General features: G+C 36.9%; 1 protein-coding gene across 1 annotated transcript; it reads right to left on the bottom strand.

Moving 5' to 3' along the window:
* Nucleotides 1–412: 412 nt before the first annotated feature.
* On the bottom strand, nucleotides 413–20716 carry TRPV3 (transient receptor potential cation channel subfamily V member 3). Its single transcript, XM_050908828.1, has 18 exons — nucleotides 20684–20716; nucleotides 16520–16642; nucleotides 13099–13203; nucleotides 11358–11444; nucleotides 10443–10600; nucleotides 9585–9761; nucleotides 9239–9379; nucleotides 8510–8790; nucleotides 7597–7773; nucleotides 6670–6828; nucleotides 6100–6201; nucleotides 5453–5526; nucleotides 4318–4483; nucleotides 3741–3807; nucleotides 3091–3362; nucleotides 2135–2247; nucleotides 1437–1507; nucleotides 413–527 (listed from the first exon to the last, which is right to left on the bottom strand). The coding sequence occupies exons 2-18, from the start codon at nucleotides 16636–16638 to the stop codon at nucleotides 433–435; spliced, it is 2364 nt and encodes a 787-aa protein (XP_050764785.1). The 5' UTR covers nucleotides 16639–16642; nucleotides 20684–20716; the 3' UTR covers nucleotides 413–432.
* Nucleotides 20717–21318: the final 602 nt, after the last annotated feature.

The following is a 21318-nucleotide window of genomic DNA, read 5'->3' as shown; positions in this document are numbered from 1 at the left end:
TCTTTAGAATTGAAATGCCTTTCTTTTCTCCACAACAAGAACTTAACTTTTTTCAGCGTACAAAATGTTTCTTATTAGTTAGAGATTCCAAAAGACAGCAGATTGGGATCACGATGATCTGAATTTTCCACAAAAGGAAGAAATATCTCACATTTGACCTTTTCATCCAGTAAAAAGTCTAGAGCCAAGTTTGAATAGTGTCACACAAACTTGGACAGCAACGGTTGTCAAGAGGCTCAAAACTGAACCAGTGAAATAGTCCATCTTATTTTAGCTTAGCTGCCCTGATTAAATGAGTTAAAGTCATCAGACCATGTCACTGAAAGTTTGTGTTCCAGCTGGTTCCAGCTGTCCAAAATATCAACAAAGCTTTCAGCATCAACTGCTGATGCTTTTAACCTTCAGAACGACCACATATCAAATACGGCACAACTAAACAGAAGTTTCAGGCAAATCATCCATTTCTTCAAATGTATTCAGGGTGGTTTTGCTATTAGTTCTTGAATTATCTTGAACTTTGCTTGGATCTGCAAAAAAATGCATTATAAACAAAACAGGATATGGTAGAAACTGTATATGCAAGATCAAAGTTTTGCACATCTTTTTTTTGTTAAAAACCATGCATTTATTTAAACAGCAAGTTGTCAGTTTACTACCATATCTTATACAGAAATTTTTCTGTCTGCCCCTTTTCATTATTCCTGAGCTCATTCTGCTAAGCAATATAAATGCTAATTGACTCAAGAACAAACTTCAGAACGAGTCTCCCAGATCCTCATATGCCCCTGTCGTAAACTCTGACGCCTGCTGCCAGAAGGACATCTGACACCTCAAAGTTAGGTCATTTCTCTGTTACACTTCCAACACTGTCAGCAGATGGGTATCTTGAATTTCCTGGTCAACATTCACAAGGGGCAATTTGTCATCCAATATATATCGCAAAACATAAACATGAATGTTCTAGGGTGAAAAACAGCAGACTATAGTATTGTTAGGTAGAATCAGTCTGATTTCTTGCCAAATTTTGCAATGCTATATGTAACTATTTAAGGAGTAAATGTACTTTATGACAACTTTTTCAAAATAATATTTTCTGTCTATTAAAAGGTTGTCTGGCCTTATACCATTCAGATGCCATAATAGAATGTAAAACTTAGATCAGGCATAACTGCTTAGAGAAAAAGAAAGAAAAGGTAAAACCACCATGTTTTGGTGCCAAGGTGTAAATAATGAGAGTTTGTAACCAACCTTCTCTCCAAGTCTTTAAAAATAATTTAACACCCCTACCATATTAGCCATGAGTTTCCCCAGCAGTAAAGTGTGGTTGAATATCTAGATTATGAGAGTTTGTGTTTTTAAAGGTATAAAACTATATCAAAGCATTTCTAAGAAAAAAAACGATTTCACAAATATGGTGTCGTAAAATTCTGCAGTACCTGTCGGCCCTGGATCTTCATTAATAAATGAAACATGTGTTTTCCACTCGGTCCATTTCACTTCATTAATCCTGTTTATAGTGTATATAAGTTATGTTATTAGCATGCATTATCTCCCAGCTATATAGCTGTGCTTCCCCTTTTACTTCTTTATCCCTTCTTGGGATTGTCATACTTTACCATCAGCACCTGCTTTGCTAGTACTAAAAGGCTGAATGTCTTTTGCAGTGTTATATACTATATGAAGATGAGAATAATACTAAGACTCCTTTATAATTTCCCACATTATGAGTACAGTCTTGAAACTCACCTTAAATATTTAAGTATTTTTCATAAAACAGCATAGTAATATATTCTTTAATATGGCAATCATTTTAAATATAATTACTTTTAAGCTAACATTCAAAGGAGATTATGACAAAGCAACATTTACTGCAAGCGGACTTGATACTTGTCCATTAAAAACATATGAAGCTGAAAATCTGTTTTCTTACCAAAAAATTGTCTACATAAAAACCCTATACATTTTCCCTTTTCTTAAACAGTTGGTCACAAGAAAAAAAAACAAATTGGATTTTTGTACACCTAATATAATTTGTAGAGATGTAGAAATATTTTAAAGAGGCTTTTGAGGAGAAATAACCTTGAAGAAACATACAGAGCAGAATTGGTAGCACAGTATTCTAGCTTTGCTTTACCTTAAACACACCCTGGTGTCATTTTCAGCCACTTTACACCGTTCTCCCAGTTGGAATTTTTTCCTCAAACGTTTTGGTAAGAATTTTTCAAATTCCAAAATAGTTCTGGCTCTCTATTAACAATAAATAGTAACATGAGCATGGTTAACTATATTCAAAATTGTCTGATTTCATAGCATATACAGTTTGCAGGCTCCATGTTTCATTATAACATGTCACGCCTCCATCCGCCATCCATAATGAACACTGATTCCAACAATAGCAAATAATATGGCATGCCACTTATAATTTGGCATGGGCAAATAGGGAGTTCACAGCTTTCTCTAGTTAGCTCTGCTGCAGAAGGCATACTCAGAGAAGAATCAAGAAATCTCACTCTAAACTCAGTATTTAGGTTTTAATGCTAACACACCTTCATGCAACACCCTCCCACAGGGATATATATAACCTGTAGTGGGATGCTGCCCACCACAGAAAGCAACTCCAATCCTAATTATGACTGTGTTCTCGATGACAGCTTGGGACACAGAGTGGTCTAGCCTTGGTAAAAGACCAGGCTTGGATAAGGTATGAGAAATTGGAATGAACTCATGCATTGCTCAAACTCAAGGGACGGAATAGCAGAGCATGCTGTGTTACAGATTTCTGGGCAGATAACATCACGCCTTCCTGGTGACACATCAAGGGGAATGAAAGTCATAAAGGTATGTGACAGTACATGAGGTTGAAAATCCGAGCCATGAGATTACCTTTAGAATAGTTGTTAATTCTGAAGTTATTGCAATACCCTAATACTAAAACTACTTATTTCCATTATTTGTACACATATACAAATGGGGATTATCTTTAATACGAAACCTGTTCTGTCAGCATGATAAGTTACCATAGGTGCAGCTCAAAAGATTTTAGCCAATGCATCTATACCTCACACTAAGCAAACTAACTCACAAACAAACCTGGAGTTTCCAGATGTGCTCACTCTCTTTAGAAATATCTTCCACTGTTTCTCCCATTAATGCAATCAGCATGTTCAAAAGAAGAACAAAAGTCAACACAACATAAGTTATGAGGAGCAGAAGAAATAGGACAGGATACTTTGAATTTTGCTGGATCTCCAGATCACCCAGTCCTAGGGTGAGCTTAAAAAGATCCATCAGAACAGGTCCCAGACTGCTGTTGGAATGGCATTCACTGCCATCTTGGCAAGTTTCAATCAATGCAGCAAGAGCTGAGAAGAAAGCATGAGAAAATTTCAGTCACAATAATGCTTTATGTCTACATGGCATTTTATCCTAAAGAATTCAAAATGCACTGCGTAATAAAGAGCTAGAGCTGCCCAGCAACATACGCAGCAGCAGCTACATGACAGATTACCAGGAAGCAGAAAGAGCCCACGTCCAAATGAAATTGCAGGCAATTGAGAAAGAGCCAAATTACTTATCTGTTCAGATAGTCTCTAGACAGTTTAAATCTCTAAACTTGTCTTTTTAATATCCAGAAGAAACCCCAACATGAGCTCTCATCATGACAATAGTGTTCTTATTCATAATAATGCTAAAATTTGTACTCACACAGAGCATCAGTGCTTTTCTCTAGTAATACTTACCTACGCCAAATCCCAGCAAAAACACAATATAGACAACTAAAAATTTTATCACATCTTGCAGGATGACCTAAAAATTAAATATATATCAGAAATGAAAATTGAGAACTAGTTTTATGCTTATGAATTCTGCAGGGATACAGGTGTGGTATACACTACAGTATCAGATTGCTTTCATTACGCAAACTGGTTGTAGTCTCAGTGAGAAACCCAAAGAAGAGTTAGGTCTGATTTTTCATCTCATGACTGAGAGCTTGGTGTGTTGTCCAAGGGTCACTAACTCTGTACAATATAGGCATTACAGCATATGATGAAATTAAATAGCAGAACTACATTAGCTGAAAAAAACACAAGTTACTTGCATATTTAATATAATAAAATGTTAATTTTAAGATATAAACTAGTTTCTGCCATTGAAGTTATAGGGTGTATTCTGCTGAAATAATACATAAACTGAAAATAAGAAATTTCAATATGAACTATAAAATACATCTAAATTGCTAAATATGCTTGATTAGGATTGTATCATAACAAGTAAGCATCATAACAAGGCAGGCAAAACAAAAGAAAACAAACTTGCCTTTTGAATCATAACACTGTAAATGCCCATGGACTGGAAACCTCTGGTGAAATAGAGCATATTAGCCCATCCTAGGGCCATTGCCAAAACAAGACACACGAGGTGTTCTTTGTAGGAAAACAAGTACAAAAAGACAGAGAAGATCACAAGCAAAGCTTGTATAAAACTGTTAAAAAACAAACACATGTATGTAAAAGGGAAATTACTAGCACAAAACCAATAACATAATGGAAAACTACGAAAACAAGACTTTGCTTCTTATGCTTCAGTTCTAGTTTCATACTGCATTCTATCCTCCCCTATGAACATTACCATTATAGTTTAAAAATAAAATAGATGAGTACAGGTAGTGTAAGTAAATTAACATATTAGGATTATATTTATTAAAGCTTACTTTAAGTGAACTATTCTCCCCAAACAGCCGGTCAATGCAGATTTTGCTGACAAAGATATTAAGAATTCTTAATAGTATCTTTGAAGCCATTTAATTCACGCTTTAGCTTAATGAATTGTTAGAATCATTACAGATTTTCCATGAACAAGGAAGACGCTAGGAGAAGGTGTGATGTGCTGTGATAGGATGTAGACCAGATTCTCAGCAGCACAAGATTGATATCAGTGTGGCCGAAGGAGGAGGAAGAAAGGTAGAGTTAAGCCACCTCTCTTTTTATTGATCCTACAATCATATGCTAGAAATGAGAGGGAATCATCTGGGCTTTCTCTACACCAGCTGATGGGATACTCCCATGAGCCAGCTGAACTAGCTTTATGCTATTTTTCCTTCCTGAAGGCGTCAAAAGGAGTGTGAAACTATATCTGGCTTATTAACCAGGCTTCTTAAACACATTTCCCTATACACAGCTCTAAAGAGATACAGCATCAGGAGAAGCTAAAGACAGTACTGTACTTTGGAAAAAAATCCAGTCTGTACACATCAACCCCCAGTATTGTTACTGACCCGTGCAACCATTAGTGTGTGTGTTACAGAAAAGCTGCATGTAAGATTACATCTATCCCTCTAAAACCTGATAATCTAGAGAAAAAGTGAGCATCTGCTACAGGAGTACATTCTCTGCGACCATGAGATAGATAAGCATTTTATATATAGTATAAAATATATGCATGACAGACTTACAACGCAAAGTGGAACCACGCATCAGAGAGAATTGACTGCAGGTCTGAGGGCCTAAGCAGAAAGATGGCTACACTCTATGTAGACAGATATATAAAATACAGAAATGGTAGTAAGAGAAAGCAGGCCTCAAAACTGATTTTTCAAAATAATTTAATTGAAGTTGGTGTTCTAAAAAAAAAATCTGTCTACTGATAAGACATGATAACTTCTAGAATTAAAAATCTTTTTATAGGGCTGTAACTTCAAAGTTCAAATTTCTGTCATCTCTGGCATAATTTAACAGTTAGTTACTGGGTTTAATTATTTACAGTATATGGCAAAAATTATACCCTGGTTTTTTCCATTACAAGTTCTAATTCAACAGTGTCCTTAAAGCCAGTAATTTGACGACATCAATGTCATATAAATATCAAATCTGTCTTGAGAATTTGAAAGGAAAAAACCCTCATATTTGTTTCACAGAGCAATACAGTTATATTAAAATATATAACCAGGGTTCTTCTGAGTAAGTGATGTCCAAAGACTTTTAGAAATTACACATATCAAAGATATTCCAAACGCATTGCCAATATCATCATCAGCGTATTCATAAACCCAGAGAAGCTCTTTACCTATTTTGTTATGCATTTGTTATTAAAAAGTCTTACCTCTTTTATGGCTAGAAATATTGCTCCTAACATAACCATCACCTGTCCTGATAACTGCAGCCATCCCACACCACGTGTTAGAGCTAGTGGATAAGGTGGAGCCTGTAAGACAGGTCCAAAATGAAAGACTGAGTTCCATACCTGAAGGGTAAAAGGCAAAGTAACAGGAAGCCTCACGTATGTAGCTCTCCGGGTACCCAATTTCTTCCCTTTCACTGAACATTTTCTTCATGGTGGATTTACAGAATTGCCCCCCTAACATGTATATTTGAAACGCCAGAAGTTTCCTTCTTAAAAGAAAAACAAAAAACTCTCCCCACACTTTTAGAAATTTAACCACCTGTCTTTGTATTATGTATTTGTATTTTGGGTCCCTTTCACAAAATGCAAGTCTTCTCTATTACTGCTGCTCTTTCTTCCAGATACGAAGACCTGATGTGGGAGAACCTGGTCTCACTACAGCCAGATATTCTGATATCTGTTTTTGGTTTAGCATTTTAAGTACAATTCAGGAAATACTATTACATTTTAAAGCAGTAAAATTTGCTGAGATTAAGTTGCTGTACTCACTTCATTTTCATTAGGTCTGTGGTAGGAAACTAATGTTAGCATTATATTGTATAGAAAATAAAAACAACATGACATAAAAAACATGTGTTGTGCAAACTTCTTCCATTTCATTCGCAGGAGTGAATTCAGAGGCTCCAAAGTCAGCATTTCATGACGATTCTGTAGCAAAAAAAAAAAAAACAATTAAGACTTGAACTTGCCACCTGTAAGGAAACTGAGATAATATCAGGCATGTATTTTGTGTATTTCATTATCTGTCCTTGCTGATCTAGAGACACATCTACACTCAAAGATACATGTAAGACCCTAACCTGACAAGATACAATGGGACAACTCTGACTCATGTGGGGATAATTTGCCATACTCTGGGAAATTATGACTGAGCTAAAACTGTAATGTGAACTTCTGCTGATCTTGCTTCCTATGGAAGTTTTATGGCAGTATTTGCATTTAGCAAATGTAGAATTCTGGCTTTGAAAAGCTAACATTCCTAAATGCCTAAAATACATGCCTGTTAAGTAAAGTTTATAACTTTAGGCAGAGTATTCTCATAAGGTATTTCTGTTTGCTTGCCCTCATGCACTATCTTAGGCAGCTGCTAGTGCCACTCCGTGGAGACAAGACACTAGCTTTCGTCTGACCAGCTGGGCCATATTTATGTTCCTATGCAAGGCAAATTGATGCTTCAAATGTAGAAAAAACACTCCCAAAATGCCTAGCCCGTGTTTCAGGAGCTGAATGCATATACACTAACAGTTGACAATCTACAGACTTATAAAATTCATCTTGCTCCTGATACAAAACTGAGAACCAAAAATTACTGTTTACTCTTTCACAAGTGATTCAGTCAAATGTATAGGCTAACACATCTGAAATGAGTGTACTGCTAGAAAATATATATACATATTTTAGAAATAGGTAACTTACACCAATATTTGTATTATAGACAATAATTTCCAATACTGAATTGTCTGCGGTGGTATCTAATTCTGTCAGATCATAAAGAGAAGACTGAACAGGACCATAAGCCCAGTCTGTGAATTTTCTTGACAGGCTTCTGTTTGGCTTATCTCTTATCTCTCTGCTCAGGATGTATTTCAGAATCTAAAACATTAACAGAATCATTTGTAAGCAGATGTGTTCTTCATGGGAAAGGAGAAAGCACACATACATACTCGCCAAAACCCCTGCCTTTTAACTATCACATTTTCTACAGTAGTACAATTCAATGTGTTTGTAATTCTTTTATTCAGTAAGCGGTGTTAGAGATGACACACCTCCAGGAAATAAATGCAGTATTTTTAATGCCTCTGGATTTTCTTTCAGAGACATTTTTCTAAAGGATGAAAGCACAGTTTTCCATGCGTTCACATTTATATCTTCCTTTAACTTAACCAGTTACTTTCTAAATTATCCCATTGTCAATTCTTTACCACAATACAGTTGATTTGAGAGCCAAATTCTACAGCAGCATAACAGAGCAGTTCTAGTGAGTTTTCTGAAATTATTCAAAGACTGTATAAGTGTAGTATTGTAATAAATGCAGAATTTCTGAGTCTCTGTACAACAGAAGGGTTTGCAAGGCTGTTTTTAAACAGCATGTGTATTTTGTACAGAGAGGGGTTGTTAGAAGGAAACCTTGAAGGGTAGAAGCAACATTGCAATAGAAATATTTGCTTGTATTTTGAACAAAATTAGCTCCTCAAATACTACTGATACATAGTACAGCATAACCAGCATGGAACACTACATGCCAGAGGACTAACATCTGAGTACATAGCTGGCCTTGACTCTTTCTCCATACTTAATTTCTCTTAGATGCCACTGAAATATTACCCACCTCTAATTTCCCAGTTTTTGCAGCTAATTGTAGTGGTGTCAAACCCTCCTTATTCTTTGTTGTTTCCAAATTTCTGTCTTTACTTTTCAACAAAATCATATCATACATTCTGATTACAAAGTCATTCTGGGTTTTGAAGTCCTCTGCCACAGTAACTAATGCATGGAGGATATTGTTTCCTCTGGAATCCTGAGAAGTAATATTAGTCCTGGTATTGTCCATTAACAGTTGAATTATGTCTGGTTGATTGGTACATGCAGCTAACGCCAGTGCAGTTTCACCTACAAAATTATAAAATGTAACATGTGTTCATGTTATTACAAGCATTCAAATCATATTATAAAAGAGTGACTGTGTTAAGCGTCTTAATATATGAAAGCACATTTACATATTGATTGTATTGAATTTAGCTCTTGTTTTATAAAAGCTTAATTTGCATGAAAACATTATTTGGAGAAAATCTTCAAAATCAAATGTTACATTTTATTTGCCATTCCGCATTTACAATTTTTTTGTAAATGTTTTACAATTATTTCTGAGTGTTTATAATACCTTGCACTCTGGCAAGTTACTTTTACAAAAGGTACTATGCCATTTTTGTATCTTGTGATGTGTTTCCTAATCTAGGTTTAGCTACAGTAATGCTTCACACTTACCTGTCTTCCATACTGTCTTAATTGTTTGGATATTCCTTCCTAACTTTTCCAGAGAGATCGCATTTCCACTTACCAAAATAAAAGCCTTCATGCTTATGTTTGGGATTAAAGAAAACACCCTGGGTGTGAGCATTGACATCAGCTCCTTTTTCTATAAGGCTCTGAGTTATTTCATATTGTCTTCTTTCAATGGCAATATTTAGAGCTGTCTGGCCTGAAAGAACAGACACAGGTATTTAGCGTTAAATCTCTTAAGCACATTATGAAACATTAATGATGTTTCACAATGGATAGCACTAGTGATAATGAATAAAAGTGTTTTAGGACTTTAAACCATCATTAGAATGCTTGAAGAAAACATTACTTTTATGGATGGTATATTTAACCATATACCTGAAATTCGTATCAAATGGCAATACCTTTATATGCCTCTTCTGTGTATGCTGCATTGATAAATCTCTCCAAAATACCATTTTCTTCAGCAAAAGATAGTAGCATATTCACTATCTCATTTGTGTTTTCGTTGATGTTCAGCAGAGCTTTCATCAGACAAGTTTTGCCAGTATCTGAAGCTGTGAATTTTTTCATCAGATAATCTACAAGAGTGAATTTTGAGATTAGATCATCATTATTTATTAGAGTGGATGGAAAATAATTCTAATCTTTTGTTTATTAGGGGTGGAACCTGACAGATATATATAAGGAACATAAATTATTTGCCAAGCAATTACTGCACCTTATTCACTTCGTATTTGAGCTATGTATACTTGGTGAGATGATGCATTCAGAGATGTGGTACTAATTAACAATGTAGCCAATGCACTTGGTTTTTCTTTTGGACATCCCACTGCCATGGTAACTCCAGACAGACCCAGAACTCTTTCCTAACTTCTCTGCCCGTTCTGCCATGCTGCACACATCATGAGCCCTGTCTATACTGCAATTTGACTGCGGTTTGGATAGAGACATCAGCTTTGAATCTTGTGCTGCAGAAGACTAGCTTAGGTATTGCTATGGGAATACAGTGCAGCTAGACCCTCCGTGTATCATAAGTAGGAGACAAACACTCTCCAGTGTTGCCTCGGAGGCAGCAAGGACGTGGCTGATCGAATACCTTAATCTTTCATTTAGAAATAGGAAATGTGACATACATTGCAAACAAGTGACTGCAAATCCACAGGCAAGTAGCTGCTGCACAGAGATATTTCCCAGTGATAGACTGCACATATGCTGCCAGAAGAGCTAACAATCTTCCTTCAGGTAACTCCAGAGCTCACCTGGCACAGTCATGTTTGTACACGCGTTTGATCGTTCCTTCAGCTCTGCGAGCAGACGTTGCAATTCTTCTATATTTCCCTCAGATACTGCCCGAAATATGTATCTTTTCAGCTTCTTCCGGGCACTACTCTGCTCGGGTCCTTGTGATATGTTAGCACTGAATTATAAGAAATAATAATGAAATTGCTGATTCAATTTACTGTGTTTTATTTTTTTTTTCTACATAAGAAGAAAAAAATACAATTACTTGCCCCAGACTACATATACTTGACCTGCTTCCATATATATCTTGGCATGGATCTCAGAATGTTTCTGCAGATTGCTTATTTGCAGATAAGTGGCTATTGAGAGGGTTTTTATAACAAAAATGTACATTTTTCAAATATTTTGTTTTGCATTTTTTTCCACTTTATTCATTCTTCTAAAACAAAGGCTAAGAAATACTTCTCTGCTTCTCTGATCTGTCCACAACTCACTGAGTTCAGTGCCTGAAGTTACCTGATGCTGCACTCCAGCTGCACCCATCCCACTCACAGCAGAAGATAATTTTTAACCTCGCATCTTCTTACACAACTTTCCTGATCATATATTATTCTGGAATAAGAATGATTTAATATTTTCCCCCCAGTCAGAAATACTCCTAGCTCATGCCTAGTTGTGCATGGCGTTTAGGTCCTGTGTTGTCATCGAGGAAACAAACATTATGTATGAAGAATCCTCACACTAAATATGAGATTTGAGAAAAGCAGAGGTTAGAGTTGTTTATTTCAAAATTTAATTATCGAAGAATCAGAAATGCATGCACACATATGACCTTATTTCTAAAACATGGCAAGCAAAATAGGTAATATCTACCCTATCATAGACTTAATCCATTGAAAATGTACTAAGAAATACTTCATGTCTCCACTCACCAACAACTGTCTACGTTAGGGCTATATTCAGTCGCATCATCCTGAAGAGACTGTGGGGAATCCATATCTTCCCCATTTCCAGATGCACTATAGAAAACAGAAAAGCATAAGTGCTAAGTCAGGAAGATATTGGAAGACATTTTGGCAAATTGCATGAAGAATCAGTCAATACTAGGAAGCAGTATCTACAGTAGAGCTGAAATTAGTCTAATCTGACATTGTGCTTTTTAATTCTATCATTTTTTTCTCCCCCGTGAATTTTAAAGTGAGTGGTAAAAATGAAGAGGCCCACAGGATTTTATTATATTTAAAAAATCATTAGGAAAGCAACTTGTTTTGTGTTTTACTGTTATTTCATTACAGAACCTGAAACTGTGGGAAGTTTTCTTTTTTTTTTAAATGATCACTGCTTTTTATGCATCATCCTGAATGCTTGAAGCTTACATTCTTCCTTTTCACATGCTTAATTTGTCATCTGCCACAAAACAAGTGCTAAATCAGTAACAGTGCATGGGTTGCAAGCACACAATGAAAGTGATTTACCTAAAGATTTACTACACAGTACACTGCAGGCAACTCAAGAGCATTTTGCAGCTGACTTGAATGGAAGCTTCAGCTAAAAGAAATTGAGGACTGGGCCCTAAATACATATTTAGGTAATAAATTTAAAGGATTTCAATGGCATTGGTATTTTGTAATTGCTGTACATAATTTCCAGACATTCTTAAAAGGAGATCTTACTTAAAAATTAATTTATTATAATTTTTCTTACTTGTATTTTTGTTTTCTATAAGGTTCAGATTTCATGAACTACCTCAGGTTAATAACTTAGGGAGCCTGAACTATTAGTTATTGACAAAACAGATGTATGGACAGTAATGTAAGGATTCAGTAATGCAAGGATTCAGCATTGCTCTGCAGATATTCCCTTCCCTTTGAAATAAAGCTGGTAGCGCAGAGTCAATTCTTATTCAGTCTATCACTTCTCTGCAGAAAACCATGAGGAATCTGGTGACAAAGCACATGTGTGTCTTGTGCAGGTCAGTCCCCAAAAGAGAGGGAGAAATTTGGATACCTCTCCTCTGAAACCAAAATAAGACTGTCAGCTAATTCCAAAAAGCTGCCCAGGCATCCATCAGACACAAAAACATTTGGCCATTCTAGGCTTATGCTAGATTTGATGCATATTTCCCTTATTCAAAATTATTGGCTGTTAGTACCCCACACATTTTTAAAAATTAAGTACATTCTTCCCAGTCATAATTTTTCTCTATTCATTCAGCATAAATGGCTGCCTTTAAGTATTTCAGACTCAGCATCTTCATGTTGTTTGATTGTTAATGAGCAATAGAAAGAGGATGTCAGCACACAGCTGGGAATAGGGTTTGCTAAATTAAGCTGTGGTCTTCACACTGTAGAAAGTACACAAATGGATGTGTGGAGTTTGTCCTAACATATCATAAATAAGAGGCTAAGATAAAAAAAAGACTGTACTGATTTTAAATTCATTCAAATTTGAGGCCTGATTTATTCAGTGTAAATGACAGCAGTAGATAAACTCAAAGATAAGTCATCTAGCAACAACTGACCTCCAATGGAGTTCTGTCTTTGAAGTGACCAAAAGCTAAGAAAAGCCATGTGAAATTTTAGCTCTGAAGTCTAAGGAGAAATAAGGAGTAGCTGCTGAAAAGAAAATAGATATATTTGCAGTATGACTATTGCATATGCATCTAGAACTTACCATGGACGAATATTTGAATCCATTGGTTTTGAAAACACAGGGGGAGACGTGTTATTTGGAGTTGCATTGCTTTCAAAACCATCAATCTCCAGAAAAAAGTGTGAACTGTTGAACACAGTGCATTTAAAAAATATTAGTAAAAAAGCAAGCTCAACCATAAAATAAGCAAAGCACTACACGTACATACCTAGGACAAGGTTGATAATTTATATTTTCTGGCATTATACCTAATAGAACACTGGAACAGAGGCTTATCTACTTTCCCCTGGGGGGGATCCCAACCTCCAACACCGTGCCCAACACTTTCATGCCAGCAGATGGGCAAAAGATCCCAAGATATTTTTAGGACACATGGCATCAGATCCTGACATGTCTAAGCAGTTACCCAGCAGCCTAAAACAGCCTTGCACCCGACTTCTGTGCAAATAGCTGAATGCAACACCAGACATTTATTGAACAGCCATACATGTATGCACACACACACATGCATATGCTTTTTAATCCACTGCATTCTAGTCCCTATTTCTCCAGCCAGGAGCCATCAGGATGGATCATTTCAAACCCATCAGCAGTGATAATCATTAAGTCAGAAAGTTTGAAAGGTCACATGTTGAATGACATCAGGCATTTCCACCATCCAGGACTGAATGTGTAATCTTGCCAGTCAGTGCATGACATTTAACTACTTCTTTTCCCTATAAATTATTTGTAGGGAAAAGAAATGAAATTTGAAACAACACAGAAAAGGGGACATGAGAAGAATAGGAATATTTCACCCTTTAAAAGCCTGCAGAGTTGAGAGGCAAAATCAATGGCTTGGTATTACTAGATCTCATTAAAACATTGCTACATTTCACCAAAGACAGAGGAGTTTCAGTGGTGGATGTAGCAACTCCCACATGCCCCATTGTTCAGAAACCGTCTTACATTTCTAAAATGTTCCAGTAGTCACCTGGAAAATGTTTCCAATTCATCTAATATTTATGGTTTAGCCCATTGAGTATTTCTTCCTTTTTTTAACTGCATCTTCCCCAAAGAATCCTGTTGAATTCAAGTACACATACTGATGCTAAAATGCATTATATTATTAGGATACTACTGAAGAACCTGTTGATATCTGCTAAAACCAGCATGATGTAACGGCCCTTGTTCATCTCATTTTCCAATGGCTTGGTGATCCAAGTGTTAATTCACTGTGTGTAGTTGTTTAAACTTACGTGACCTTTTAGTATTTGAGGTGTGCCTGTGAATGTATTCTAAGCAGGCAGCAAGTAAAATGCCACTTTTGGTTAGCAGGACTGTGTCCCTGAAATTACCTATGCAGGGGGTGCTCTTCAGAGTACAGGAAAAACCTAGACAGAAACAGGACCAGAGCCATCGCTTACGCCAGCTGCTGTAAATCACTGTTGTTTCACTGAGGTCTGGACTTGGCAGAGAGACTAAGGAGTGGAAAAACATGGGTTCATCCTGCTTTTGTGCATTCCCTGACCATGAAGTGCAGGAGCTGTCCCAACAGGCAAACATCTGTTGGAGGCTGCAGTGAACCTCCATAAAGCCAGAAGGGCCAAGCCCTAGGCTTTGCTGGACCATCTCACCTGCCCTTGGCTCAGCACCAGGAGGGGACGGTGCACTACAGGCTGATGTCGCTGAGAGCAGCTCCTGCTCTCCCAACAGCGTGTTCATGCTGAAGATTCTGGCATCCAATAGACGTACAGCAGCTATGAAGTGGATCCTGTTTTGGACGCTGATATACCTAACTTATCCTGGCATGTGGGTTATCTGGGGATACCATGGGGGAAAAAAAAACCCAAAAGCCACCATGCAGAGGAGGTGGACAGTTGCCGACACATACCCAAGTGCTTACGTGGCCATGGTGCACACTCTCAGGAACACTGCCCACAAACATAATCAGGCTCTGACAATGTCGGCAGCACTCCTCCCAGCCTGCCTGTCGGTTTTCCTGTACTTAATTATACACTGTTAGTCCACTCAAATACCAGGACCTTCAAGAAGGGGAAGTCATTATCTTTTGAGAAAGTGCATATTGCCAATACATTTTGTCAAGGGAGAAATGCCACCCATGGAAGCGCACTAGCTGCTTAGTGGTACAGCAGAAGGAAGCATTTTGAAGCAACAGAAGTACAGCAGCATAGAAACATATAATTAATAGAACACGTTAAACCTCTGCATTAAAATTCACGTGATCTTCATTCCTTATATTACAGGAATGTTGTTGGCCACACCTTGAGCTCTTGGTTGAGAGGTGGGAAAACCCCCCAGGTTACTGTTACTGATGCCACAAAACTGAATGCGAGATATGAGCTTAAGTAATTGAGGGGAAGTGTTTGCCAGTATTTGTTATAACTACACAGTCTTCCATGGAATTGTCCCTTTTTGAAGTGCTGGGTGTATTGTGAGCTGTTCAGACACCTTATCTCCCCCTTATGCAATCAAAGAGCTTCTCTTTTTTAATTTAATGACAGAAAGACAAATTGGGCCACCCAGGCAGTGGGTCTCAAATAACTAATGACAACATTTCTGTGGAAAGTGATTCCTATGATTATTAAGAATTATAAATGTCAAACAGCCGCAATTGCCTAGGCCTTCAGAGTTTCAAAAATTGCCATAATAGCTAGTAATTAGCCACAGAAAAGTTTATGAATGAAAATTCATCCTCACTCTACAGTAACCTAGTTGACTTCAATAGCATAGTATCAGGGATGAATTACTGCTTATATTTCCCCATTCATATTAAATACAAACCCTTAATCCTTTTATTAATTCTCCAGCATAAATTATGGATGAAAGTGAATATTTTATAAAATACAATAATGAAGTCTTGTTAATCAGAATAATGAAAAATAGAGTGAGGTTTCTGTCTGTGATAGGATTTTTCAAACCTCTTGCTGTCCCAGCCCTCATTTTTTAATTCACCTCTGCCTCTCCATAATCTGTCACATTCCCATGTGAGGCTAAATTTGAAATGCTCCCTTTTTTCATGCCAGCATCTCTTACATAAAACCTGCCACGGGATCTCTTTAAAAAAAGAGATCATTCTACCTTCTCCTATTGAAACAGTGACCATCATTAGACCACATTCTTGTAAGCTTATACAGGTATATAGAGTGGATGCAGAAGGCCCAGCTGATATAAGACACAAACTTAAAAGACTGGTGCATGAGTCTGATGTCTCTAGGATAGGGGTTAAATATTTGTCCCATTAGGGTAAACACGTCATATGTCTACCTAACCAGGATACTCTTCCACTTCTAAACAGCATAAGCGTATGTTTTTTGAAGGCACCTTGTGTTCATCAGGTCTCTCTCATTCATATATGCAGTGTGAATAAAGATGTTAGTGGTATTTCAGTGCAAATATCTACTAAAAGAGATAAAACAGGGAGTTTTAGCTAGAATCCTACCTTTTCTTTGTGGGAGTGCTTTCAGTTGGCTTTTTCTCTTGCTGGTTTGAAGGTGGAATACCAGACGGATTTGTTTTCTTGCCCATTAGTGGAATAATTTCGTTGTTATCTTTAATCATGTTTCTGCAGTAGATAGATTTACAGTTACTTAACTCCTGTTCATTTGAAGAAAGTATAGTGGCCAAATTGCCTATTTAGTCTCTTCACATGTAAGCACACAAATCTTGATATTTTTTCAAAGTTTTTCATTTTTCAGTTATTAAGCACATACACGCCATTTTATGTGTCAAGGCTGGAGGGTTATATTCATGACTGATTAAATTACATTTTAAGAAAAGTGCCATTAAAAGTGATACCATAAATCCAGGAGAACCATAAATTCAAGCGTGCGCCTAAATTATACTGAAGGGAGTCTATCAATCACAATGACAGTATATGTTATTTGGAGAAACAAAAAGAGCACAATGACTTTTATAAGTAGCCCTAAAGTTTGTGCATATTTATAGTTAATCTAAGTAGTCTGCTCTTATCCAAGATAACTTCAGAAAAGTGGTAAATTCCAGGAAGATCTGTGCAACAGATACAATGTGTGAAGGAAGGTTCCAGACATGAAGGGTAGCGAACACAGAAAAAGCCCTGAAACTTTTCACTGCATTAGAATAGCAGAAGCAACAGACAGACTCTGAATGCAATGCCCAGGCTGAGCTCAGCTAAACAATCACATGGATAACATCAAGGACTTTTGTGTCCTGGTGACATTTCTCAACATTTCTTCAGGGGGAAAAAAAAAAGTCATTACTGGATGGGAACGATCACCACCACATGACAGAAAAGGATCTTAACACATATTATCTGCTTATAAACACCCACAACATGAATTCTGTAAGTAATAATGAATAACTATCTTCCTATTTCTGAATATAACACTCAAGGGCATCATTTTAAATCACCAAGAATAATTTGAAAGTGAGAAGGTGAATTTAGGATACTTTAAAATTCACTGAATGTAAAAATAGTAAGTTTAAGAGGTCATGGACCCATTCCCAAGGAAATCAGAGGAGTGCCCTCCATACCAAAGGACAAATGGTAAAAATCACTTGCCTGCAAGTTTGAACAAAATGAACTACACATTTTTCCTCTCCTACCTCCACTTTCCTTAATGTGACAAATGTACACACAAACTTTCTACTCCTGTCACAGTGTTGTCAGTGTGCCTTAGCACTAGAATTTCTTCATTATGGAAATATCAAGATATAGAAAGCAGATTGTGAAGCATATTTGAAAAGACATGACACCTGGTATGAGAGGGGAGACAGGCATATCAAATACATTGATATTTGAATGAAAATCTATTAATGCATAAACAGCAAATGTTTAAGTATGGGAAATTTTCAATCCCAAGTACAGAGAACTGAGAATTTACAGGGCCCAAACACATGTTAAGTGCAGCTGTAATTTTTTGTCACTAAATGGAACAGAAATCTGAAATATTGGAAAGTACTCCTTACCTTGAAAACGTTGGCTTAAAAAAAAGGCATGAAAATAGATTTTTATTGTGTTTTCTACCATTGGTAGACGTGTTCACACTAGTGAAACTCAGAATTATGCCTAGTTTGGATGCATTTCCTAAGAATTTATATCACCACTTTCATAGAAATAATTTATAAAGGGCAAATATGATTTACTTAGTACACTTACATACAAAGTACACCATAGCTTTCACTGCAGTAAATGCACAAAAGAACTGAACTTGGATATTACATATTCAAGGTAGGAAAAAGGGTTTTGTCTATGCCTTTGAAAATGCAGTTCATGTAGTCTTCAGATACATGTTGCATCAGTGAATACACTGATAAACATTTAATCTTAACACAGCTAAACCAAATGACGGTTGTCTTGCTTAGTTCATAAATAATTCTGCTATTTACTTCTTACCAAGTACTTTAAGAATACACAGCAGTTTATGAGCAAAGACATTTCTTATCCAGAGGAAGAGGCAAATGTGATACTTGACATAAATCAAATAAGGGGACTAGAATAAGATGGAGATGGACATTAAATAGCTTCACAAAAGAAGTGACTTTAAAGGAAGAGAATAGTTGGAAACAGACTAATAGGTCAAAAAGTGTGTCAGCAAAATGAGTTGCCAAGTTGAGAGGGGCACAGCTGGTAGGTGTGTGAAGTTGGAGGGGTCAGAGAGAGTGGTAGGAAGAGCTGGTGAAATAAAGACCAAGGTTAAAATCTCTAAAGCACACAATGGACACAGGGAAGAGCCTCTCATTTGTGAGCAATGCTGGAGCTGCTCAGATATGGCAACACGTTTCTGCGTGGGCCATCTGCAGGGGGAGCAAGTCAAAGCCCCATCTGCAGCCAGTTTTCACCACAGAGATTTTAGCAATGACTTGAGAGCAGGCTACATCATTTAGGAGAGGTGAAAATAGTCAGAGATAGCATTGAAGTTGTATTGGATGATGAAGGACTACTGATTAAGGAAGCAATTTGGGAAGGAAATAGAGGAAGGATTCGCTTTTGTATACATGGACTACAGCTTTCAAAAGCACATGGGAGATTTGACCGTGTAGTCTCAACTACAAAGACTATTTTAAATGAGATCTCAGAGTCTGCACAAGTAAACAACTGCAGGCAGAATAGTAGAAGTACCTTGCTACAGTGCTGAGGTAGCGTCTGTTTCTCATTTTTAATCACGATTAATTGCATGCTTAGATGAAAACTAAGCTAGGGCTTTCATCATCATCTTCCAGTGCACTATCATTTTCTGTAATCTATGACATATAGAGAAAAACAGTGCAACAGTCTGAAGAATGTCAAATCATAAGTAGTGTAGCTTACATAACCTGATATGGAGTGTCTTCTTTTGTTGTAACTATTTTCTGCTCCCATTATCTAGTTAATTGTTACTTACAGGCCACCAGAGAAGTGGCTTATTTGAAGTGGGCAGTGAGACTAAAATACTACATTGATTTATAGTATTAAGAATTACTTTGAAGGGGATTCTGAGGACATTGAGGACTTAGTATCTCACCTCCAATGTGTTGGGGATAAGAAAAGGGCATTTATCTGTAGTGGTGAAGGGGACTCTGCCACTCCTACAGTAAGTGGCACTTTACACACTATCACAGACTCACCTCATGCTTATCTGAGAACAACAAAAATCATATATATCTATATCTCTATAGCTCAATAACAGTATAAACAAAGTGGCTAAAGAGAGAATCCTACAAATAAAAGAAACACTCAGCTGTGATATCATGGGACAAAGGTCTTATCTTCTTCCTTAGGGGCAGAGGAGAGGAAGTGACTACCAATAGCTGTTTCATTCACGGGATCCTTCAAACACCCACAGCACAGACCATGACGCTTTCCAGCACCTACAATCTAATTCTTACTAGCTCATAAAAAAGAAATGCCCTCCCCAAGGGGAAAGATGATAAAACTTCATTTTGACTTTTGTGCATTATTTATGGTATATGAATCCTATCAGCAGAAAGTTACACTTGATAGAGTTTCATCTTTCTGTAAGATTTTTAAACTTTTGAGGGGCATTAGTAGACATCAGGTGCTATCAAAAAGTAATTTTCTTCTTGGTGAGAAATTTGTTCTTTGCTATGAAGGCTCTTCCTAACAGAAATTTTAAAAGACTCTGAAAAGCAATGTTTTTCCCTGAGGAAAATACTTTAAGATTATTTACCTGCCTATCTCTGAATTAAATAAAAATAAGAAATGTTACTGAGTTGGAATGAAAACTATTCTACTAGGCTAGGTATTTTCACAGTCAGACTATTCCACAGTCACTACAGTAACTGAAACTTCCAGTGAAAGATGAATGTATTATTTAAGTTTAGCTTGTATGATAGTATATTTTGGATCCCCTTGGCACAGAAATTAGGAAGTGTAACAGTGCATCAGGCTGACAAATATGAGCGAAATTAGGTCTATCTTTCTTCACTTCTGAATGCCCAAGGAGTCAGCGTGGCATGGCTCAGGAGAAAGACAGATTTATAAATTACAAAACCAGAAACAAGCACAACAGAAAAGCATTCTCCAGTTGAAAGATAGGTTTAGTCTTTGTCTCTTGAAGATTTCACTCTCTACAAAAGCATCACACCTACACGAACCACCCACAGAAGCTCCCGGAGAACTTACCCTGCTTACAAAACTTGCATTTCGGTATAGACAAGGTGCCTCAGAATTGTACGAATGAAGTTCAAAGTAGTGGCCTGCTGACGCTGCGACAACATCCAAAAAGGCTAATCTGCCAAATGAGTAAAACTATATTCAAGCTCAAAACTATCCTAAAAACACAAAACCGCCCTTCTTCAGTCATCCGGTTTGCTCAGCTGTTGGAAAGCACAGATAAGTACAGTGCCGGAGTACTGCAGCCTTACAGGGTTTGCTACATCTGAAATTAGGGAGCAGAGAGAAACTTGCTAGACAACAAACTCTTTACTTCATAGCTGCCAAAGTGGGATGACACACACACACGCAATAATTATATACTGACATGTTACTAAAGCTGAGTTGCTCACGGATGACTTAATGGCAGCAGTAGAATATCTAAAACGATCACTGCTCTGCAGTTTACATACTGTTTTCAAAAGAAAATTGTTATGCACATGCATTTGGGTTGTAAATGACATCCCTTTATGTCATGCTTAGTTTATTATATATTATGGAACTATTCAGAAAGCACAAAGCAAAAATGGGAAAACAATCATGGTAGAAGTGCTCTAGAAAGCAAAAATTTTTGCTATTACTTTGAAAAAGTAGAAATACCCTTA

The sequence above is a fragment of the Gymnogyps californianus genome, chromosome 20 (genome assembly GCF_018139145.2).
Source record: "Gymnogyps californianus isolate 813 chromosome 20, ASM1813914v2, whole genome shotgun sequence".
NCBI lineage: Eukaryota > Metazoa > Chordata > Aves > Accipitriformes > Cathartidae > Gymnogyps > Gymnogyps californianus.
Note: the sequence above shows the minus strand (reverse complement) of the source record. Positions and strands in the feature narration are given on the sequence as shown.

Excerpts from the sequence above, each read along its gene's own strand:
- TRPV3 (XM_050908828.1), bottom strand. The coding sequence starts at position 16,638 with ATGATTAAAGATAACAACGAAATTATTCCACTAATGGGCAAGAAAACA. Across the intron at positions 3,808-4,317 it reads ACAGTGTTATGATTCAAAAG|GTCATCCTGCAAGATGTGAT; the intron begins GCAAGTTTGTTT and ends TTTAATTTTTAG. Across the intron at positions 3,363-3,740 it reads TTTGCTGGGATTTGGCGTAG|CTCTTGCTGCATTGATTGAA; the intron begins GTAAGTATTACT and ends CTTTCTTCTCAG.